Here is a 26027-nt window from a genome sequence, read left to right as displayed (position 1 = left end):
GATAAGCAAAAGTCCTTGCCTCATGTTGGGAGCCAAAATGTCAAGTTCTGCTGTCTCTGGATTGTGATCATTCTCTGGGAGAAGATCTCTTGAGAAGCTTCTGGGGAGGCAGCTTTAGTTTTAGTTCCAGTACCAGTAATCCCCAAAATGCAGCCAGGAATTAAAGTCCTTTACTGTCTCTTTCCAAATCTTCTCTCCAGCTCCCTCTGAATCCAAAGCCTCCAGCCAGCACAAAGATAGACATGAGAAAGAAATCTTGACTCACTCCAGACCTCCTCCAGACTCAATGTTGGCTCCTTATATCCTCCCAGAGAATGGGCTTGTGGGTACTCCATGGGCTTGTGGGAACTCCTTAAAGGACCAATGAGTGAGCTCCTTTAAAGGTGTAAACTCCCTCAAAGGTTTGAACTCAGAGTGTAAACTCTGAGCTAGAGAATGTTAAGTACCGACTTAGCACTCAGTAATAATCCTAACAAAAGCCAAATATAATGTTAAGTGGAGTTATATAACCAGGAGAAAAACAAGCAAGTTTGGGAGGAAAAATGACAAACTTGGGCTTCAAAATATTAAATTGGAGGTATTAAATTGGAAGAAGTGGCAGACAAAAAAGAAAAAACATGTATCTGGAAATGTGAGGTGATATATCCATAAGGATTTATTTTCATCACCTATGAAGGGAATGACAAGAGAATAAAGTCTTACAGACAGACGAATCTTCAGGATGAGTATATTTAAGGAGTAGGAAGAAAAAAGTAGACAAAAAAAGTCATCAGGGAGCTTTCTATATTTTGATCAAAGTCATCAAAAAATGTAAAACAAAGGGGCAAGTACAGATTCCTAAGTACTCTAAGTTTTTAATGAACCCCATTTTGCTATTTTTTTAAAGCTCATCTTTTTTTTTCTTTTTATTTATCTGCTACTCTTTAAACTACAAATTGTCTCTCTTCCTCCTTCTCCTGCACTAGTAAAGGCCACCATATAACAAAGATTTTATGTGTGTCTATGTATATATCTATATATGTATGTGCATATGTATTTATATGAAACCATACATATTTATCACTTCATTCTCTAGAGGTAGAAAGCTTCTTCCTTTATACTTCCTTTGTGATTGATTTGCATATTTATAACACGCAGGATAATTTAGTCATTCATACTTATTCTCTGAGCAATATTGCTGTTCTGCTCATTTCAGTTTTCATTATTTTGTACAGGTCTTTACATGTTTTTCTAAATCAACCTGCTCCTAATTAATTAAAATAGTATTACATCACAATCATATTCCACAAGTTGTTTAACCATTTCCCCAGATGATGGGCATTTTCTCAATTTGCAGTTCTTTGTTACCACAGAGAGCTCATAAGTATTTTCAAACATACAGGGTATTTCCCCTTTTTCCCTGATTACTTTGGCAAACAGACCTAATAGTGGTATTGCTGAGTGAAGGGGCATAATCAGTTTTTTTTTTTTTAACTCTTTGGGCATAATTCCAGATTGCTTTCAAAAATGACTGGATCAAATCATAGTACCACTAACAATGTACTGATGCCTCAATTTTTTTCCACATCTTCACCATTTGTCATTTTCTTGTATCATTTTAGCTGATACGATGGGTGTATGTTGATTATCTCAAAGTTATCTTAATTTGCTTTTCTCTAATTAATAATTATTTAAATCTTCATCTGCCTATAGTTTTGATTTCTTCATTGAAAAACTGCGTCTTCATATCCTTTGACCATTTATCAACTGGGGAATTCAACTTAAGTTCTTATAAATTTGGCAAAGCTCTTGATGTACTTGTGAAATGAATTCTTTACTCAAAAAACTGTTTTTTTGAAAGTCTCCCCCCGCAATTTTTTGCTTTCCTTTTAATATTGGATATGTTGGTTTTATTTGTTAAAAAAAAACACTTTTTAATCCCCAAAATTTAAATCTTGATATTTGTCAAACACTAGATATTCTGTTCCATTGATCTACCTTTCTATTTTTTAATTAGTTTCAGACAGATTTAATAATTTGAATTTTTTTGCCTTATAATATAGTTTACAATCTGATGCTACTAAACCTTCCTTTACATTTTTTCATCAATTTCTTTGTTATTCTTGACCTTTTCTTCTTCCAAATGAATTCTATTATTTTTTCTAGCTGAATAAAATTAATTTTTTGGTAACTTAATTGCAATGGCATTGAAAAAAGCTCATCTTTTGCTGGAGTTGCTACACAATTTATATTCATGGAAGAGCATAATGTAGAAGAATTAATCTTACAAGTCAATTACAATATTACAACACTAGAGAGACACATTAATGGCTATTAAAATAAATAGATGGGCAGGATGGAATGGATGACTTGAAATAGGCAAGGCAGACACTAATATAGTAAGAATACCCATATGCTAGAACTCCAAGAAGGACAGGAATTCACCACCTCTGAAGTAGTCTACTCTAGTGCACTTCTGGCTAACTCTTAATTGCTAACAAATATTATCAAGGTTAAACTGCTTTCTGCCAACTCAACTTCATTCTTCTCTTCAGGGCCAAAAGGAACAAGACTAATCCTAGAAGTCCTTCAAACAGTCAAAGGCAACTCTCTCCAAGTTTTCTCTTCCACAGATTAAACAACCCCAGTTCATTCCACCAATCTTTACACAACATGAACCAAGGCCCTTCATCATGCCTGATCACTTACCTCTGGACTCTCTCTAGCTTATTAATGTCCTTCTTAAGTTGTGATGCCAGAAACAGAACACAATACTCCTATTTAAAGACTGAGGAGAGTAAAACTACTACCTTCCTATTCTCCCTGCTCCTCTAAACGCAACCCAAGATCTCAGCGGCAGCATCACTTGACTCATATTGAGTGTTCAGTCCACACAGTTAATAAATGTTTAATCTTGCATCTGAACTCTCATCTTCTTGACTTCAGGCTCAGCTCTCTACTCACAGCACCACCTAGCTGGCCATTTACATGATATCAGTAACCATCTAGCTATCAAAGAAAGGAAAAGGTTTTTTCTTACAATCACTCACTTTCTCACATTTCTGAGAATGAAACAATTAAGAAATCTTCTGTAGACAAGGAGCAAAGAGCTGGGTCTTCACAAATAGAACAAATGGTTCATTTCAGGCATTCTTGAGGGGTTCCACCAATGACTCCTGCAGTCCCTTTGGCATACAAATCTACGCACATCCATGTGATGAGGGAGAACCACAACATTCAAATCCTGAAAGGAGAAGTCTTAAACTAAGAACTAGTCCAGAAAGGGGTGGGAGGGAACCAGCAACAAGAAGAATATGTTACTTTATGCTGAGGGATATTTGCAGCAAGAGGAATAGGTAAGACAAGACATTATCTAGTGAGCTCAGTACGATTCTTTCTTATGCATCTGAGCCTTAGTAAAGAATTTGAAGACTAATAACATCACTACAAAATGATTGTTAAGGATAATTTAGCTCTTTATAAATTATAGCTAATTTCTTCATAAATCCCTAGTCCCATTTTAGAACACAAGTGGCACAGCTTCTTAAAGGTCATATTAAGCAGAAAATGCCATCTGTTAAAGATATGTTTTAGCCACAGCAACAATGGCTACTAAGACCCAGAAGCAGCCGCAGCCTTTGCTGGGAAAAGGTATATGCTAAAGAAACCACGGATTTCTGGAATGAAGGCCAACTGTTCAGTTTGGGTGAAATCTATGGATAAAGAACATGATGGCAGGCTCCACTCATCTGATCTGTTCATTGAGGGGAACAGACTAAACAACTCAAGGCTCAAAATTTATGATCCTATTTTTTTATCAGAAGTAAAAAATGGGAAAGTGACTGTTCCAGGCTTCTTTTTATTCCAACTTTAAGCTCAGTTCCCAAATTTTGTAATTCCAAGACTCTAAAACTGCCATATATCTGTAACATCTGAACAATGTCCTGAACTCTGATCAGTCACCACTAATTTAAAATGGGATTTTATAAAGAAAAGTGAGAACACAGTACATAAGCCAAGCTTTTCAATAAATGTATAAATTTTAAAAGTCCTACTTATTAAGAGCCATCAGGCATAGGGTTATACTATACATTATTACAGACTTAATTATGTTCAAGTACTTACTTTCTAGTTCTTCTTTTTCAAATTTGGTATTAATGGTTGAACTGGTTTTTCCAAGATCTACGACTGCTTCTTCATCAGGACCCTAAACACAAAAAGCACATAAAGGTCATTTAGTCATTCATTCATTCATCTAATGGGAAAGGGGCATGTACAGGTGAGTATGTCCAGAGGAGTAAGGAGGGGCTGTACCAATGTCCAAAGAACTGGAAATCCTGAGTTACTTAATTAAAATAAGGAAGGGATTTGTTTATGGCCAATCACATGAAAAATGAGGTATCACACACATGTGACATGTACATATTTCCTTCACTAAGAGATTTTCCAAAGCTAATTCAGTAAACATAAAAACAACCTGGTCCAACTAAGGTAGAAAAACTTCAGGGACAGGCCTCAGCCGGCTAAAGTCCTTGTTGGCTAAGTTCAGTTCCAAGATGCTTGGAGAGTACAAGAGTTATATTGACTTATGAAACCACTAAGCCATAGACCAATTCAATTCTGATCTCCATAAACAGAAAAAGTACCCAAACAATCAATATCACACAGCCTTTAAATAGTAAACTAAAAGGAAAGCATTAGGACACAATTATTCACTTTTGCAAAGGAGCTAGATCTTAAGGTAATAGAATAGGAAACTGGATATAATCAAATGTTAACTAGGAAAAGAAAGTTAACTCATATGAGAAAGAAAGAACTAGTAAAGTACAGTAAGGTGAGAAAGGTGGATGGGTGTCTCTCAGGAGGGGAAGGGAAGAGGAGAACAGAGATACGCTATGAGAGGGCCTGTACAAGTACTTGTGGGAAATGACTCATCATGACAATACCCTCAATATCAAAAAATGTCATTTGACCTTAGATCTCCTTTTGATAATCCAAACACCAAAGGGGAGACATTAGCCAAACTAAATACCTTAACAAAAAGAAAAATCACAAAGGGTTCTTTTAGCACACTAGATAAACCTCCACAGCAAATTTGTGAAAAGACCCCAAGTCGTGAAGAATGAGAAGACATGTTTGATAAATCACTGAAGGGACCTTCTAAACCAATGAGATTGCAGATCCATTTGATTGAATCAAATGCTTGGATCATGAAGTATCCCAAGTGATGCTATAATCCTACAGCTACAACTATAAGAATGAATGAGATTGTTTAATATACCAGTTCTCTCAAATTTGTTTTTTTCTCCAACTTCTATTAAAACAACCACACAGTAAGAAATTGCCATGACTCAATCTAAAGCAATTAACTCAAAAAAAGAATATAGATAGAATTTGGAAATAAAAAATGCTTTCTAAGGTCAAACAGATTCTCCTATAAAGTTACAACTATTATTATAATATAGCAAAAGTAAAGAATTGATTAAGTAAAGGCCATCCAGAATGCTAGTATTCACATAAGGAGTGTTCACTTCCTTAGAAAACAAAAAGTGTTCCATCAGAATTTAATGTATTAAAATCAAGAACAAGATGGGAAGGGATGAGGAGGAGCACCATAAGCTATCAAGTTCTTTATTTTCCTTTTTGACCTCTTGAGTCCTCTCATTCAAAGGTAATGCTAAACTCATCTATACTGGACTGTGGTTAAAAAGTATTCAAATTATCAAAAATAAGACTTTGAAGTTAGTACTTTAATATCTGTGAGAATATTGGCAAGAAATTTGTGTTTCCATCATAGTCTCACTGATCTGGCCACCTAAAACGATCACATTCAAATGAAAGTTCCATGTGCAAATAAATTCATACCGAGAAAAAGGATATATCAAATCCTATCAAAATTAATTAATATGTTTCTATATTTTATTAATAGGGAACAGCAAAGAAAAAAGAATAAGGACTTTAGGAATGTAATAAAACAATAAATAGATTAAATATTTTATGTAAATAACCAAATGCAATTATTTAAAAGTTTTACTTTTCTTATGAAAGAAAATCAGAGTTCAAATACCAGGATTATTACTACTAAAAAGTAAGGATTTAAAACCTAGAATTATTATTTTCTTGCCATTTATACTTAATTTAAAAAGTAAATAGATGTGTGGTCAATTAAATCATACTACAGAAGAAAAAATGCACATACATATATAACTGCCTTTTCAAAAAGATCTGAAGAGGATATAGAAGAGGCCAAAATGGGTATCTATAGACTACAGTGTATTTTTAATTTAAAACATTTTGAATAAAGATGTTCTAGTGATTCCTTGTTTTGAAACATCAATCAAATTTTGTTGTTTCCTCCACTGAGATCAGTCCATGCTGTCTCAATCACTGCAGCTCTTCCCAGCTTACCTTGCCACTAGAGTCTTTCCTTTAGGTCTCTTAACATTATGTAGGAATCAAGAAAACAGATTGTCCATCTTATCACCCACTTCCTATGATTATATTTAGCATCTAATATACATTTAAAGCTAACAGTTCCTCATCTTATCAATCAGAAAGCTTAGGCTTCAAGAAATTAAGTGACTGATCCAAATCATAATTAACTTTGTCAGCAGAGGGACATGAAACAGACTCCCTTTATTCACTGCACTCCACTGCTTCCCATTACCTTTTAGATAATGTCTCCTAAGATACCACAAGGGCCCAATTCCTCCAACACAATATACTATCAGATGCTCAGTTGTCTTGTGCACAATCTTCAATTTTGACTTGGGGCACAGGGCAAGACACCCTTCCAACTTTCCATTTATGATACTAGGATTCTTCAAATAGATTATAGTACGCTATGATTGCTAGTCACAAAGCAGGATCATAAATATGAATATTTCAAAAATGCATTTTTGTTTCAGGGAAAGGATTGGAGATACGCTACACAATTTCAGCGAGGCAATTTGATGCTCACTTCTTCCTACGATATCTGATTCTAAGACTGGGTTATTGTACAAGACCAAGATACTGGTAGTAGATCAGCTCCATGTGCTCCCTCTCTATTTGTTTCTCAGTAACAACCTTCATCTGCTTGGTTTTCCCTGAGTTAGGCAGAACTCTTTAGTAATAGTGGTTTTTATTTAGGAGGCTATGAAATATTTAAGGACTCACCGCAATCCACATCAGTCAACTATAAACAATATCTGTGAAGCTTCCCACTATGATTCTAAAATGACACTAAAAATAATTTTATCTTCCTTTAGAAAATACTTCCATTTTTATACACCCTTCAGTCATCATTACAACCAATTATAATTACTGTAATCCATTCACACAAGAAACCAGGTGTAAAGACATGCTCGAGACTTTTGATCCTGCTTGCATTTGCCCCTGCTGGTGGATCATTTAGAGAGCACCCACATAAGGCATAGAGGTTTGAGGAGCCAAGTCACTGGGACTCTATGATGGCGGACAAGTTTCCTGTTTGGTTGAGGAGTTAAAATGGAGCTCACCGGGGCAGCTAGGTGACGCAGTGGATAGAGCACCAGCCTCAAATTCAGGAGGACCAGAGTTCAAATCTGGTCTCAGACACTTAACACTTCCTAGTTATGTGACCCTGAGCAAGTCACTTAACCCCAGCCTCAGAAAAATAATAATAATAATAATAATAATAATAATAATAAAGTAAAATAAAATAAAATGGAGCTCACTTCTCCACCCTACATCCTTTAGTCCTTTGCTTCTCTGGCTGTTCCTGAGAAGTCAGACATTAATTTTTCCAATACTTCTAACTCAAAGTGGTTTCTTCTCCAAATCAATTTGACAAATGTTTATTAAGCACTTTGTAACACAAGAAATTCTGCCACAGAAGAATATGCTTCCAATAGTCCCAGGGCACAATGTCTGGAGCTTTTCTTTGCCACTTTCACTTGCTCCAAATCTCAAGCTCTGACTAGAGAGTAATTCATCTGAAAAGATTTTCAGGATTTTGGTGGACTTTATATATAAAAAGACCAGAGTGCCAATAAAACCAAAAAGTGAGTTAACCTAGACTTGGGCTAAATCAAGAGAAAAGGGTTCCAGAAGAAAGAAGATGACCCAGGCCACCCCCCTCAGCTTCAGGGCCACCTACAAAGAGGAAAGCCTAGGAAGGGGAGCTCCTCTACTTGAAGACTAGGTCATTGCTCAATAACAAGACAGATTAGATGGACTCTGAGGACCTTTGGTGAGGCCTTATACATCAGTACTATGTTATTACTGTATCCTTTGGCCTCTACTCTCAAAGACCAGCAAAAAAGGGGGGGAACAATCTTCTGTGTTTGTATCCTCAAAACCTAGGACTATCCTATACAGAGAATTTAATAAATGATAGCTTAAAAGAACAACTCTATAATTTTTACCCTTTTAAAAATATTTCCCTCTTCTTCCTTCAGAAGACAATTTTATGTTGATTACACATGTGAAATCGTTAAAAAAAAATTCCCCATAAGCCACGAACAATGAAAATAATTTTTTAAAAAGAGAATTAAAAAAAAAAAACTATGCTTCACTCTGCTTTCAAAGTTCATCACTTCTCTCTCTGGAGGTAGATAACATTTTTCATCTTGAGTCCTTTGGAACTGTTTTGGATCATTATCTTGTTCAGAGTAGCTAAGTCTTTCAGAGTTGATCATCCTTATAATAATTGCTGTTACTGCATACAATGTTCTGGTTCTGCTCACTTTGCTTCCTAGGTTTTTCTGAAATCATTCTGCTCATCATTTCTTAGAGCATAATAGTATTTCACTATAATCATATACTGCAACTTATTCAATCATTCCTCAACTGGTAGGCGTCCCCTCAATTTCCAATTCTTTGCCAGCACAAAAAGAATTTCTGTATTTTTGTACATGTGAGTCTTTTTCTACCCCCTCAAAATTTTTCCATTTCTCCTTTCCTTTTCTGTCATGTCTCAATCCCAAAGTTGTAAGGTGGTGTCTCAGAACTGTTTTCATTTTCATTTTTCTAATCAGAAGTAATTTAGAACAGTTTTATGGAAACACTGATAGTTTTGATCTCTTCTTCTGAAAACCATTTTGACCATTTATCAAATGGGGACTGGCTCTTATTTTTATAAATTTGTCTCAGTTCTCTATTTATTTGAGAACTTGATGGAAAAAACTCTTTTCTAGTGTTCTGTTTTCCATCTAATTTTGGATACATTAATTTTATTTGTCCAAAAGTTTTTTTATGTAATCAAAAATATAACCTGAGATATTTTGGTTTGGTTATAAACTGTTCTCTTTTTTTCCTCACAGATCAGAGAGAGAAAATATTGCATGCTCCCCTAACTGTTTAAGGTGTCACATCTTTTATGTCCCAACCTAATACCCATTTTGACATTACCTTGATACACATAAGATATTGTTCTATGCTTAGTTTTTCCCAAATAATTTTCCAATTTTCCCAGAAAGTTTTTTTCAAATATTGAATTCTTACCTGGAAAGGTTTGCTCTTTGGGCTTATTAAAAACTAAGTTATTATGGAAATTTGCTACTGTATATCTAAACAATTCCATTGATCTAAAACCCTATTTTCTTAGCTAGTACTACTGGTTCTTAGTACAGCATGAAATCTAAAACTGCTAGACTACTTTCACATTTTCCCCCACTGATTCTCTGAATATTTTTGACCATTTATTCTCCCAGATGAATTTCCAATTTTTTCTGCCTCTATAAAATAATGGTTAGATAATCCAGATCCAGAACAGCATACCTCTATTCATAATGAGAAAAGGTGCTTTTTCTATTTGGCTGGTTCTGTGAATTGTAAAATAAAGGCAATAAATGAGAACTCTATCTGCTATCCTCTAACCCTAAGATCCCACATTTGGGTTGTTAAATGTTTTTAACTTGAGGGGATCCTGTATCTGATTGCTCATCTTCCCTCAGCAACTTAGTCCTACCAAAGGAGGGAAAAACAGTCAATTTGATTTTAGATTTGGTTACCAATGTTCTACAATCAGAAATATAACATTTTTCCAGAATCAATACCCATTTATTCATACATGAAAAGATTTAGCACAGCAAAATAACTACATAACAATTTTTCAATACCAAAATAAAGTTAATACTGAAAAAAATTCTTTGTTGTTTTACAATGCCTTTAAATTATGGACTGACTTGCAGTTTCAGCAGTTTAGTAGCTACTTAGGTAGCATATTTGTGTTTCCAGAAGAAATTCTTTAGCTGCTAAAAAAAAGAGGATGACACTTTCACCATCTGAACTCTTATGCTTAAACTAGGAGGGACTCTGTCCTGCAATGTCGTACAAAGCAGATCAAATAATTTTATAAAGGTGGGGGAAGCCAAAAATACTTTTGATGCTGTTACACCATTCTCCACATGGCACCCCTAAAAAGTCCTTGATTTTGGACCTCATCCATCTGAAAGGAAGAAGAATAGAGAAATACTTCTGGATCAAAAGAATTAATTGCTAGACCAATAAAGTGATTATTGAATGTCACCTAAAAAAGTGTCAAGCTCAGCTGTTAAGTGATTGCTAACTTCTTCCATGGAGCAGAAAAATCCCTTGCGAACATAAATTTTCAAATACAGCTGCTTCCTAACAGAAATAACATCATAATAATATTAGCTACTATAGGATTACCTTTATAAAAGTAAAGTCAAATGCCTTGCCTTTGGATATTTGGCAATTTTTTAAAGTTCCCTAGATGCTAAGTGAAATATAATCTATGGTGCTGAAAGTCCCAGGGGAACAAGCCGCAAATATATTTCTCCTTCCTTGAATCCCTATAGATCATTTTTGGCAAATTTGTTAAACAGGTGTGAATGAGTTAAGCTGACATACCACCTTCCAAACAGGAACAATGCCAACTTCAGGAATAGGCATGAATACACATTAGGCACAAGGCTATAAATATAAAACTGAATGTTCTAAAGGCAAAAAAGCTTAGCAAAGAATTCCAAAATGGCTTCTTTTCCCACACATTTATCCAAATTAAAGCTATGGTATGTATTTTGTATGTTATCACTAACAAAAGCATCAGGAATATAAACTTTAAAAGTTGTTAATTGCCCAAGCTACTATTTTTCTGGGTAACAAAAGATTAAAATAACATACTCTGATAAGTAATATCTATAGAGACAGACCCAAAACTACATAAAGGCAAAAAAAATGAAAAGATATATATCTATATCTATATATATCATGCAACAAATGCAGATAAAATCATCAATTAGGGAGCAAACAGATTGTGCTTCTACAATTTGGCAAAGGAAACCCACTGAATGCCATAAATCTCAGTGGCTTTCTAGTGCTTGCTTTATTAAAATTGCCTTAATCATTTAGTATCATTGTCCTTACTATTCTTGCCTTATCATGCACTTATTAACTAGATGGCATTTCCAGCAGGGACTTAAAATACTAGTCAAGCATTTAGAAGGAAGAAAGGGAGAAGAGAGTACTAGACTGGGCATTTAAGGATAATTTATGAGACTAGTCATTCTTAAGGCCAATCCCCAAATCAGAAATAACATATTTCAATGCTAGCCATAAGTACTCCCTCAGAATGGTATAATTACATCTTGGATATTTGAAATTAAAACAGAATAAACAGTTGTCCTCAAAAGCATTCTATGCTAAAATGTCAGAATGTAGTTTTTTTTATCTTTAGAAAATATGGGGTTTGTGAATATTTTTATTATTCTGATAAGTATTTCAATATAATTGGTTTTTCTTGTAATCCTATGTATTTTATTTTGTGTGTTTAAAAAATTATTCTGAGAAGAAACCTATGATTAAAAAAAAAAAAGATTAGAATCCCCTGCTTTGCAAGGAACAATTTTTTAACATTTTCATTATAACTTTTTAAAATTTAATGCATCATGTTCTCAGCATGCCCTTTAACCTACATTTGCTTTTCTTTTAAACTAAAGGCAAATGAAAAATAAACATACAGGACAATAATATGTAGCTTTTTAGAAATGATTACTAATGTCCTTTGTTATCTTAACTCAATTCTAGTGATATATTTACAAACAGGAAAATGAATTTCTAACTGTATACAAAGATACAGTATTCAGAAATAAAGCAGCCTTGTCATAAAAACAAATTCTATTCATATATTCAAATTTATCATTCTACCATTTACTGAGGAAAAAAACACTCAAATTTGGAACTCAAATTATAGTGAAAATAAGTATCAAAATATTGATTCAAGATCAAAACACTGTCAACTTAGAAATTCTGAAAAGCATTCCTATTGTTATTGATACATCGCCTATTAAAAAAAAAAAAAACCTGAAAAAAACTTGATAATTTTATCAGCTAACCCTCCAGGGTTGAGACACTAACTTCTGTTCCAAAGAGAACACAAGAGAAAATCAGAGGATTTTGGAAGACTCATTCCTCTTGGATTTCTCTGATTCCCAAGGTAAAGGAGGATGAGGGGCCCTATATTATATATTTCCCCAAGAGAATCATATATTATGAAAGAACAAACTCCTTCTTAAGAAAATAGTCAATATGAGCCAAATATGATTAATAATCGATTGAGTCAAAACAGCTAGGGGGAGCTATAATGGATAGAGCACCAGCCCTAGAGTCAGGAGGACTGAGCTCAAATCTCACCTCAGACACTTAATAGTTACTAGTCACTTCACCCCAACTGCCTCTCAAAAAAATTAATAATAATAATAATTGATCAAATCTATTAAATGGAAAAATTTGGTCCTTATAAAAAAGAATATAAGGACCCACTTTTATCAGCACAATTAGAAATATATGTTTATCATTTCTGCAGATAAAAGGATTGAGACAGAGACTGAGAGCACTAATACACTGGAAAACAAAGCAAAAATCCAAAAGGACTCTGACAGTCTGAAGCAGTAAATAAAATTTTGTTTTGGGGCAAGTTACTTCATCTTGTTTACCTCAGTTTCTTCATATATAAAATGAACTGAAGAAAGAAATGACCAATTATTCCAGAATTTCTGTCAAGAAAAAGCCAAATGGGGTCAACAGAAGTCTAAGACACAGCTAAAATATTTCAACAAAAATTTAAATGATATTTAAGAGACACAAAGTCATACACTAGTGTACAAAAATGGCTTGTCTTCACAAGTATGTGTCTAGGGAGACAAGAAAAAAAAAAGAGTGCTTCCTGACAAAAACCTGGGATTCTTAATGAACTTCAAACTCAACTAAGTAGCAGGGTTAGAACCTCCAAAAATCAAAAACCCCAGTAGGATTCTGAGCTGTGTAACAAGGGTTATAAATTTTCAGAAAGGGGAAAGTGAAAGCCTACCCCATTATACTCTATCATCTACTCTATCATGGAGAGCTGTGTTCAGTTCTGCACACCACTTATTTAAGAGAGCTATAGATATAGTAGAGAATGGACATGAGAGAACAAAGAAGATCAGCTGAAGGAACTAACTACCCTTAAAAAAAACATGGGTTAAGGGGAGATTCAGGAGACACCTGATTATTTCTTTCAAGTATTTGAAGGGCTGTCATATGGAGGAGGAATTCAACTTGCTCTGCTGAGCTCCAGAGGACAAGACCAAGGGAGTAAGAAGCTGCAAAAAAGCAAATTTAGATTGGATGGATATCAGGAAAAACTTGCTAATACAGCAACACAAAAGTAGAATGAGCTGTCTCAGAGAGTAGAGGGTTCCCTTCTCTAAAGATCTTCAGGAAAACGGTGAATGATCATTTGTGAGTTGTGTTATGGGAATTCCTTCCATGGATGGGCATCCTCTCTAATTTCCAAACAGGTAAGGGTAGAGCTCAACAGATATCTTCACTCCCTTAAATAACCACTTCTGTTATATGAGAAAGCTTTTCGACTGAATCCATCAGAACCAAACCCCTCCTTGAACTAATGTTGATTTATCACATAATATGGAGTAATCTCAGAATGCTAGACAGAGGAGAGCCAAGAACCAGCTCCCCAACCCCACCCCAGCAGCTCATAGAAAAGAGATGGTGATAATACTGACATACTGAGGAAGGACATGAACTCTAGAAGAACTTCAGAAGGCTGATACCAGCAGTGCATTCCTCTAACTAAAAATTGAGAAAATGACAAGAAAAAAAATCTGTTGTTTCCTCAACTTTCCCTTCCAGTGATTCTATCTACAGACAGTATAAAAATCTGCTGTATTATTACCCAACCAATTCCAGTAAATCTGAAAACCACAAAAAATTAGAGGTAGAAAGAAATATAAATTTAGGCATAGAGTACAACTCTATGTACTCTGCTTCAGCAACAACTCTGCTGAAAGTTAGGGTTTTTCCTAATTGGAACTATTTCATCTGAACTCCTAACCTTCTGTTTAAAATTAATTCTCTAAAATCAAAGAAAAAAATAATGTGAACTTCAAGGGCCATTACAATACCTTTATGTTAAAAATGAGCCTAATTATTTTAACAGTTATATACAGTTCCCTTCTTAAGAAAACATCTAAGAAAAGTATGACATTTTTGGGGAAAAAAAAGGATTGCAGTCACATCATGACTTCTGAATACTAGATAAGGAGTTCAGATTTCACTCTACAAAGGAAAAGAGAATTATAGAAAACTTGTAGGTAATGGAATTAACATGACAGTACTGATTAGAATTGTTAGAATTCTTATAAGGTATCTTTAGGAAGATTAATATGGTAGCAGTGGATAAGGCAGTCTGTTTATTAATTCATTAAATGCTAGGCACTGCTAAGAACTGAGGATACCAAAGACCAACCCCTCCCACAAAAGCCTATCCCCTCTGCCCCCCAAAAAGCAGTCTCTTCTCTTGAAGAGTTCTCAATCTAACAAAGAAGCCACAAAAACAGTTATGCACTAATAAATCTGAGATATTTAAGAGAAGGAAGAGAGGCATAGGGAATAAGGAAGATTAGCAAATACTTCTTGTCGGGTATGGGATTTTAACTGGAACTTGAGAAGGTCCAAGAGGCCAGGACACAGGCATGGAAAACACCCAGTGACAACACATATGGGAGGAATGCTAGGAAGCCAGGGTCACAGAGCCACAGAGACCAACGAGGAAGATAGAAGGAGCCTGGAAAGACAGGAAGAAACCAGCTGGGAAAACTCTGTGTTTGATCCTAGAAGTGATATCAAGTCTCATCCCCCCACCCACCCACCCCAATGCAAACCTGAAACTATGCTATACCTTAGTGTCCTTCCAAAGACCATGGCAAAGACTGTGTTGTTATCACTAATAAGGAAAGAAATTCAAATTAAACCAACTCTGAGAACTCAATCTATTTCTGGCAAATTCACAAAAACAACAAAAGTCAACAGTCAATGCCAGAAGCTCTACAGAAAGTCAAGAATACTGATAATATTGTTAATGATATAAATTGGTCTAACAAATTCTGTAAGTCAAGTTGGAATTATGAGTGACTGAACTGTTCAGATTTTTTACCCTAAGATGCTACTACTAGGTATATGCCTACAAGTAGATCAAACACAGACGAGACCCTGTAGATACAAAACATTCATAGCAGTACTTTTTTATGGTAGCAAAAAAAGGAAAAAGGGGAAAAAATAGAATTTTCTTCAATTTGCATTATCATTGATATCAATCTAGTGTTAAACATTTCTGATCTCTCAAGCAGCAACTATGTGGCACAGAGGTAAAAATACTGGACTGAAGATCAGGAAGACTTGAATTCTAATTCTGCCTCAAATATTTCCTTAAGCAGTGTAACCTTGGACAAGTCATGTAACCTGTCTCCTGATCTGTAAAATAGGAATGATAATAGCACCTTCCAAGATAGCTAGGAGGATCCAATGAGATAACATGGAAAGCATTTCTGTGTAAGTGATAGCTGCTAAAGAAATTAAGAATACAAAAATCAGTGTCTATACCTTAACTACAAAATATTAAATGCAATTATCAATCTCCCATCTATTTCAGGACTTTTTGATTTACCCTTTCAAAGTTTGTCCAAAAATCTTAGATGAAAAATAACTACTTTCTTGTTCTCCCCAATATCCACCAAAAATATTTCTAATACGGGATTTATTTCATAGGATTCCTATATATTTCTTTGTAAATTAAAAAAATATTATATTACTTATTTAAAAGTCATCTTTAGAATTCAATGCAGCCAAAATGCAATGTTTTTTTTTCAATAGGATACTGATTCTTCCTGAACTAATAACCAAGATTATATGATAAAACATTTAGCTCTTTGAGTTAGCCAAGCAAGTGCCTTAAGCAACAAGACCTCCCATTAAGAGAACCATTAGGTAGAGGCAAAATGATCACTTGCTGGGTACACTGTAGAGCAATGTGCCAATAGAAACAGCTCCCTGGTGACTTAGAAAACCATAAACTAACATTATCTGTGTTGTATTTTTATTTATTCTGTTAAGCATTTTCCCCAGTAACATTTTAATCTGGTTCACAGTGACACTATATACATATAGACACAAGAAGGTTTTATGTCAAGAAAGCATAATAAGTTCTATCCTCTGAAATAGTATAGTATCTACTTAAAGAATTTAATTGTTCCTATTACTGGATTTAATTTAGCGTTTGTCAGGAATTAAAAGGAAATTACAAAATTTAAATTACTGAAACCACTTTTTATAGAAATATGGATTAATTATGGTGATTCAATCTCATACATAAGCAGAAAATCACTGTAAAGTGAAGAATTAATCTTTCAAAATAAATTCCCACCCATCATGTTGGCCAAATTTAAAGTCATACCTATGTTTTTCCTTCTTAATGGTAAACATAAGTTTTGAAAAATCGGTTTTAAAGATCATCTTTGATTCAAACTTTCTCTACCCATATGAGGTCAATGTCAAGTCTTGTTCCTTTCCCTACACCAGAGCTATTAAAACCAACTCTGCTTTATTCATATGTACAGGATCCTCCTTCAGGTTCTCATTACCTCTGCTCTAAATTCCAGCTTCTTAAATTGAAATTTGTAACTCCTAAATCTGGTATTTTTAAAACCTCTCTAGAATACAGCTCCACCTAGATATCTATCCCTTTCCCTCTTCTTTCACTTAATGCTTGAGTCAAAGAGGCCAACTCATAAGATTAACTGTTTGCTTTTCAAATCTGCATACATTTTAGAAAGTATGATACTTGAAGAAAGGAAATCCTGTCTGTATAAATCCCACACCTATCTTTATGCTTTACTACATAGTAGATACATAATATCTGTTAAAATTAAAATTTGAAGAAGGCAAATATCTCAAAAAGAGAAAACCTTTCTGAACATTAGAGCTGCCCAAAAGTTCACCACCACTGAATTTTAAGCTGAAGTCACATAACCAGCTGATGATACTCTAAGAGAATCATGTTGCAGGTAAGGACTGAAGCAGATGCTGACACACAAGATCCCATCCAGTTTTCATGAAACTTAACAATTCACCAGGCATTATGAGTAAAGCCCAGCACTAGGAACTGAGGGAAATGCAAGAAACTGATGTCACTAAAATGTGGAAAAAGAGTGTGATTAAGGACTCTGTCCAGAAGTTATTCCAATGATGATTTAACAACATAACCTGAGCCTCCACTTTCACTTCCAAGGAAATGCCAAGAGCCCAAAATCTAATGATGTCATTCTTCCAACAGCAATCTTCCACAGCTTCCTTTCACCTACAGGATAAATATGAATGCCTCACCCTCAACTGTGAAGGCCTCCCCAAAGAGGGTCCCACCCTGCCTGCCTCCTTTTCCTTAACATACTATTTCACTCCCCACTGGCTCACTCTCCTTGAGTGCAGGATTTCATCTCCCTAAATCTGTACTTTTTGGGGCAAAGGGCTCAACTTGACTGTAATGTTACCCCTCCTCACTTCTCCCTTATAAAATCCTCAGCCTCCCTCACATGTCATTTCCGGCATGGAGTAGGCATTTAATATTTACTGATTTCCTGTACAAGACTTTTTTTGATACCTATTTCCCCTGATTGTTAAGAGCCTTCCTTGAAATTACTTGATTTGTTATATATTGCCATAAAGTTTATTTATATATATTCTGATAAGTGACCCAGGAACCCTGAGCATTTCATTTAGTTTTGAAGTTCTGGGGCAGATTCCAGCGTCTTTCATAAGTATTTATTTATTAAGAGTTCCCTATAACACTCCCTGTGCCCCCCAAAAGAAGCATTTTCCCAATAAGAACTGTGCCATGCAGCTTGGAAAGGCACTGAAGTTATATACTTAAAAAAAGGAAATTATATGTATTTAAGATTCGTGTACAATTCTTTTTTTTCTTGTATTTTATATAGCTATTAAAAATTTTAAATTATCATATTCAAAAAATGCATTTCTAAATGAAATTTTAACATAAACCAGATTTTTCCCAAATTTCACAAATATAAATAGCATTTATGAACTATAAAAATAATTTGAAATTATGCATCAAGTCCTATCAAAGGGGCAAAAACATATTGTACTATCTTCCATTAGCTTAATGTACTATAAAATGTACACAGAAGTTAAAACACACATCACAGTGTAGTGGAAAGAAAACTGAACTTGGGAATTAGACGATCTGCTTTCTTGGCCAAATTCTAGTGAGTGTAATCTTAGACAAGCCAAAATTTTCTCTGATATCTTCCAGTAGAATGAAAGCTCCTTGAGGGTGGACTTTCTTATTTTTACATCTTTATCCTCAAAGCGTAGCACAAGACTTGGGACACAGCAGATACAGCACAAAAGACAAGAGAAGACAAGTAGCTGAAAAAGTAGGCCAATCATGTAGTGAAGAAAACAGCTCATAACCCCCATTGGTTGCAAGGAAACAAGGAGGACCCCCTGCAGCAAATACGAGAGGATTATGGATAAGTTATTATTGCAGGATGGCCAGGAATCGATAGTATTAGTATTAGCATTTTTAGAGGTAACTGGAGTCTGGAGTCAAGAAGATTCGTCTTCCTAAGTTCAAATCTGGCCTCAGACACTCTCTGTGTGACCCTAAGTAAGTCACATCACCCTATTTGCCTCAATTACCTCATCTGTAAAATGAACTTGAGAAGGAAATGGCCACTCTAGTATTTTTCCCCAAAAAAAACCTCAAATGAGATCACGATTGAAAAACAACTGAACAGTATTTACACAGCTCTTTAAGGTTTGCAAATACTTGCTAGATTATCTCATTTGATTTCACAAGTCTAGAAAAAGAAACTGAAACAGGTTGTTTCCTGCCAAAAATCAAACAACTAATAAGAGTTTGGAACAGGATTTGTATTCAAGTTTTCAGGACTCTCAGGTCCATAGATCTTCTCACCTGGGAAACCACTTAGCTACCACTTCATCTCCACTATCATATTAGATTATAAAAATAAAGTAATAATTATGCATGGCTGAAGCATCAAACACAAACTTATGCTAGAAAATATTTAACATAAAATTATTTTATTCTTCCAGGAAACGAATGGGAGGAACCTGAAGAGAAAAATACTTTGTATTCCTAGTCCTATTAAAAAAGAAATCTATATGTGTCTTTTATTTAAATACAATGTAATTAAATTCTCTTTTAAAAACTGATTTAGAAACAATATAGTAATAGTTCATGGCCCCGAATGTTTAACTGCATTACTTATTTAAGGATAAGTTCACATTTCAATCTGTTAACAGTATGTTGTGGCTATTTTTAAACTTGGAACTAGACAGGTGCTTTTCTTTTTCATTCCTATAGCACTGGGCATATAAACGGAATACTAAAAATAGCTAGGGAAAAAATCTCCATACCTGACAGTTTTGGTGGTCACCCTCTAACAAGTAACCAACTTAGGGAGTATGAGACTAGTTAAAATGAGAAAAAAACATGGCTTTAAAGCATATACCTTACTTTAAAAAATAAAATTCTACAGTTATTAAGATCACCAAAACAAGTTAATTAAGCTTGGCATCCCAAACACTGCTTTCAGCATCTTAAATATCACAAAACTTAGTTTAACAAAATAGTTCGAGAAATAATCCCTATCATACATTCATTTTTTGAATTACATAAACTAGTAGATGAAGGCTATAAGTCAGAGAAAATTGAACTTTTGGGCCCCTAAAGTCCCCTGATGACTAAAACCAAATGAGCTACATGGCTTGGCAAAGAACAATCAAATTATTTTCAAAACCTAAAGTTCTAAAATTATCTTTTCTGCACCATTTTGGGCAAAAGAAAATAAGAAACGTCATCTAAGCTGAAATTATTCCTCATAAATGCCTCCCGACTCTAATAAAGATGCTACAAACACTAGACACAAGATTTATTCATTTTTCTAGAGATTATTTGAACAGCCAAGGACACAAAGCATGATACTATTCTGAGTCAGTACTGTTAGTCCTGGTTTTTTCTTCACTTTTTACTACTAAACATTCAAAGATATATTTAGAAAAGAGAAGGAAAACAAAGAAAAGAAAATCAAGATAGCCCCCGCACCCCAAACCCTCCCCAGCTGTTTACATACAGATGCCTTCTTCTGCAGGTGGACTCTCTCCATAGTTAGGTATAAGGATGATACTTGTTTTTAATACTGTAATGTACTGAGGCTCCTGAATAGCTCAGAGCCTCTAAGGACATGTCTGATTGAGGTCACTGGGCTTTAACGGAGATGAATACTACTAAGTTGCTCTTTATTCTACAGCCAATCACTTTCTTCTAAGGCTCCTTAATCTTCCAAGCCAATAAACCATATCTCAGCCAGGGTCAGAGAATAGCAGATATGGCACACTTGCTTTTCTTCAATTTCAACTCAAAAAAAACCAGACCTTTGACAGTGAAATTTCTGCTTAAAACTTCCTAAAATATTGTAGAAAACTGAATTATAAGATGCAATAATTCTAAGAGAATAGTTTTCTACATCATTAAGTCAGTGTGGTTTAGCTTTTCCCCTTCCAAAAATGAACTAAATCTATTTATGTTATTTCAACATCAGTATCAGTAGTATGAAAAACTGTGTTTTTACCTGAACAGTTTATTGATGCTAATTCAATATGTTGAAATAAATCAATGAAGTATTAAGAATTATCTTTCTATTGCAGGACTTAGCAAGAGCAACTGAGTATACTTAAGTATACATAAATATTTCTATTATAATATGTGAAAAACTAGGTAAAAATAAATATCAAGTGTACTTCACAGAAATTGAAAATACTAAAACAAGTTACAAGAAGTGCATTTTTTAGTATAAATTACTAATAGTATCACATCCTTATGGATGGATGTAAACTACAAAACATGACACATTTTTAATAAAAGAAAAATATTTCTTAATTCCATAAATTAACTACTTCTTATTCTTAATTAATCTTGTAGTAATATTCATCAATGAAATGCATTCAGTGAAAAAAACAGCTATATGCTCTAAGGTGCACTTTAATTGGCACAAAGCATAATTCACTGTTTATTTACTGAAAGTACTCTACTTATGACCCTGACAATTTTGGCAAGAAGCAAATATGTGTGACCTTCATGTACAAAATATAAACATCTACAGCTTCAACTTCTCCAAGAACTAGAGAGCCTAAAAATATCCTTTTTTCATTTTGTAACTAATCTTTATTATCTTCAATCCTTCAAAACTGCATATTTTTTAAATCATGACAGAAAAATTGGATATTTAATGACTGAACATGAAACACTATAGACTTTTCAAATCCCAAATCAAGATTTATGTAACAGAAGTTCCAAGTGCAGCTATCAATTGAAATATCAACTTCTATTATAATCTAACATTATTTACTAGAAAACTTTTCAAAATATCTTCTAGTCAATGATTTCATATTTCCCTTTCTGCAACATGTAAGCTCGATAAACCCAGGACAGTCTTCCCATGGACTCTTTAATGGCTTGTAGGAGCTTTTTTCATAAAAATTCTACATGAACTTTTAAATACTTACAAATAAGACCTATGGATTGTATCCTCTGATTTCAAGAATTAAAAAGCAAATATGAGAAGCTGACTTAAAAGCAACTTAAATACCAATTACTTTCAATTTAAATGTCATTGGATTCATTATTTTAAAATCTGTTAATAATACATTTTAGTAGAAGGGAAAAATGTCTAAGACTATGTATTTAAATTTTCATTAATATTTTACAACTACATATCTTCCACCAATGAAAGATAAATGTTATCTATTTAATACAATGAAACCAATATTTGAACAATAAAGTAGTTTGAGCATTCCCTAATTTTTATACAAAGATGGTTTTGAAGCATCACAATGTATTATAATATAGAATTTACAACATATTTTGAATAACAAATTATAAACAATGATAAAGTGGGGTGTGGGAGGAGGAAAGAAATCCTTAAGAGATACAAGAGTTAACACAACTACCAATGATTTCTAAGAGTTATATTTTACCTGTGATTAGAAAAAATGATTATTCAAGGTCCCTTCACCCCCTTACCATCACTTAGCTACAAGATACACATAAACCTCATTTAAAATAGCTTCAGAGGGCATGTTTGATGTTTGAGGGGATGGACCTTAAATTTCATGCTAAAAAGCCTACAATTAGTTTTAATAAGTCATTACATACAAATTACAGGTCATTGTTTAACATCCTCAAATTTCATAAAGAAATATTTTCCATACTTATGCTTTGCCAAGACATAATTTTAATTGCTTAATAAACTCATTTACATAGTAAGTTATATAAACTACAACCGGGAGAAAAAAAAAACAACTGGTTAGGCTTAACAGCATATTGAAATACTTCTTACTTAGAATACATTTTTTTAAATAAAGGCTTTCCTTCCAGTATAAGGATAAGACTATTGTTACTTTTTTTAAGTTTCAATTTTTCCCCTCCCTTCAGCTTCTCCCTATCTATTTAGAAGGCAAGCAATACGCTACCACTCATTATGTTATGAAATCATACAAAAACTTTCCAATATTAGTCAAGACACTCTTGATTCTTCATTGAAATGGCATGCTTTTTAATTCTTTCCTAAGCTTCCAAATTGTGGTGATAGAACACACTGAACAATTATATAACCTTAGAACTTTATATATCCTAAGTCTAAGATTAGCTTTATCCTTAGAGAAAGAATACAGTATATGGCCATGAAGGTCAAAGCTAAGTGCTCATATATGGAGAAAACACTTGCATTCTCAGCATCCCCACTTAGCTGAATGGAGGATTGAAATCCTAAATTTAAAAAACTCCTAAGTAATTCCTATATGCCAGATAATATGTAAAAGAACACAAATACAAAAAGGGAGACAGACAGTCCTTGCACTCTATCAAGTTATGCTCTGATAAAGGAAGACAACCCAGAAGTACTGGTGATGGAGAGTCAACAAACCCTTTCCTAAAGTAGTAGGCCTTACTGCTCTGATTGCTTCCAGAGGAATAACTGCAGAGTGAGGGAGGAGAGCACATGGAGTGGCAAGATCGATGACAAGATGGCCTTGGTGAATGGCTGGATGGAAGACCTGTGTGATCTGGGATAGCTATGTTTATACTCTAGATAATCCTCATCTGAGATGTCTCTCCTCAGAGGGAGAGCTCAAGAACTAAAGATGTGGGTTCTGGAAGTCTAGGATAAGAGGGCTGTGGTCCAGGTGAAAAAACAAAGCAGAGGTGGTCACCTGAGGGATTATTAAACTTGATATTTTCTTCAAAACAAACTCAAAGTTCACTGGCATCTCAACTCCAAAGGTGTCTTTTATCTTTTCCCCCAACCTTAGTCTCTTACCTTCCTTTCCCAATATTCTCTCTCAATTCCTCTCACACACACTACATTTCCAGTCACGAAGCCTCAACCTAACATCTCTATCTCTATACTCCCTAGAATGATGCCCTCGTCACCTCCTTCCTAGATTAGTTCAACAGTCTTCTGATTGGTCTCTCTGCCTCCAGTTCTCCCCACTTCAAAATATTCTCCACTAAGCTTCCAAAGTGACTTTTCTTAAAAGTAGGCCTGACTACACCACTCTTCCCTTATTCCATAAATTCCAGGAACTCCCTAAGATCTTCTCTTGAATTTAAAGTCCTCCCCAACACAGCATTTCCTTCCTACGTTCTTAACCATCAAACACTATCAGATCTTTGTTTTGGCCCCAACTGTCACAGAGTGAATGTTACCAGACTGATTACTCTTGGTAGTTTGGAGATTTTTTTAAATTAGTTTTTTAAAAAGCCATTTTTTGCCTCATTTCTTTCTTACCCACACTTAAATCACTGGAGTGATTGTCTCAGTCAAACTAAGACCCGAAAAAAAACCTGAGCTTTAAAAGGTCAAGCTACCACTGCATCCAGGGTCACTTCCAGGTATCTTGATCTACAACTTGGCACTGGATGCAGGAGGCTCTGGAAGGGAAAAGTGAGGCAGGTGAGCTTGTACAGCCCTCCCTCATTCAAATCCCATTCACTTGAATATCATGGAATCACCTCCCTGATGTCATGGTACTCTCTGAGAAGGTCAAGCAATAATGACAAACAACAACAATAGTTCCTTTTAGGTGCTGTCTCCACACATTAGACTGCTAAGATTCTTGGGAGCAAAAATCGCCTTTTTCCTTTCTTCTTTTTATTTAGTTTTTATTTAGTTTTATTCCCGAGGCTTAGCACATCACCAACTACATAGAAGATACTTAATAAAATGTTTACAATTCATAACATTCTTCCTCCATCCACAATCTAATAACCCAAGCAAAAAGATATAAACAAAAAAGTTAGTACAAAATGATTAATAAACCTACAATAGTTCCTAGTGATTATAACATACAAAAAAATTCTTTGTTTTAGAAGTTTCTAGGATATAAACATCACACTTAGTCTATAGTTTCTAAGATTCTTCTCTTATTTAAAATCAAATTACTGACCATTTTCCACTTCTGGAACTTCTCTTTTTACCAAGATTTATAAAAGATTAACAACAGTAGTTCTATATACTATCTTACATTTGTAAGTTCACTGAACATTCTATGAAATATTTCATTTCATCCTAGAGGATTTTGACTAATAATTTAAGGGAGCTAAATACGCTCAAAATAATTCCTGGGCTATCACTTCCTATGACCATCTCATTTAGAACTTTACATTTTAACTACACAAATTTTAACTTTTCATTTTGGAGCTTAAAAAAAATCATTATCCTAAACTGAGAAATCCTCTTTTTATTTTCCTCTTTGGTAAAATATATTGTTTGCTACATTTTTTTGAAAATATTTTCCACACAAGTCTGATTTGTTTATGCTTTTACATACCTATTACAATAAAACCAGATATTTTTATCTAAATTCTAATTACCAGTGAAAAGAAAACAGAAAATCTTAAAATATATCTGCCTATAAATTCAGTTTCTTTTTCCTAAAAATACACTATACTAACATAAGTCTTTTCCCTAAAAAGATCAAAGAAAGAAGAGAAAGGATCCATAGGTACAAAACCATTTATAGCAGTTCTTTTTATACTGGCAAAGAAATATAAACTAAAGGTACACCAATCAAGTGGGGAATCACTCAATAAATTATGATTCATGAATATAATGGAATATTATTGTACCATAAGAAATGATGAAGCACACTTTCATAGAAATCTGGTAAGAATTGTATGAAGTGAAACAGTTAAGTAAGCAGGACCAGGAAAATAAACTTCATTTTAGTCACCTCATATACCATTAGTTCATGTAAGTCTCTCCAGACCTTTCTGAAATCAGCATGATACTTAAAAATCAGATAAACAAGTGAAAGCTAATGATTCAATGAGACATCAAGAAACAATAACAAATAGTCAAAAGGCTGAAAAATTAAAATAAAGCTCATATAGAAAAATAACAGATTCAAGGGCAGCTAGTTGTTACAGTAGATAGAGCACCAGCCCTAAAGTCAGGAGGACCTGAATTCAAATATGGCCTTAGACACTTAAGAATTCCTAGCTGTGTGAATCCTGGGCAATCACTTAACCCCAACTGCCTCAGCAAAATAAATAAATAAAAAGTTGATCTGGAAAATAGAATGAGAAAAGAATAAGTAGACTGCTTGAAAGCCATGATTTTAAAAAAGAATCCTAAACAGCATATTCAAAAAATTTTAAAGGAAACTACCTTAATATCTTAGAACCA

The 26027-nt window shown here is 34.2% G+C and overlaps 1 protein-coding gene across 11 annotated transcripts in view; it reads right to left on the bottom strand.

The window, feature by feature from the left end:
- The window catches only part of SLC4A7 (solute carrier family 4 member 7), a 115566-nt gene that overhangs the window by 69084 nt on the left and 20455 nt on the right, over positions 1-26027 (bottom strand). For 9 of the 11 annotated variants that reach the window (XM_074268066.1, XM_074268067.1, XM_074268070.1 and 6 more), the window contains exon 2: positions 4105-4186. In XM_074268066.1, the coding sequence (XP_074124167.1) occupies positions 4105-4186 (82 nt within the window). Of the gene's footprint in view, positions 1-3029; positions 3421-4104; positions 4187-20414; positions 20791-26027 lie in introns of those variants that run through there. The other 2 variants (XM_074268063.1, XM_074268073.1) reach the window with 2 other exon arrangements.

This window comes from Sminthopsis crassicaudata, chromosome 5 (genome assembly GCF_048593235.1).
Source record: "Sminthopsis crassicaudata isolate SCR6 chromosome 5, ASM4859323v1, whole genome shotgun sequence".
NCBI lineage: Eukaryota > Metazoa > Chordata > Mammalia > Dasyuromorphia > Dasyuridae > Sminthopsis > Sminthopsis crassicaudata.
Note: the sequence above shows the minus strand (reverse complement) of the source record. Positions and strands in the feature narration are given on the sequence as shown.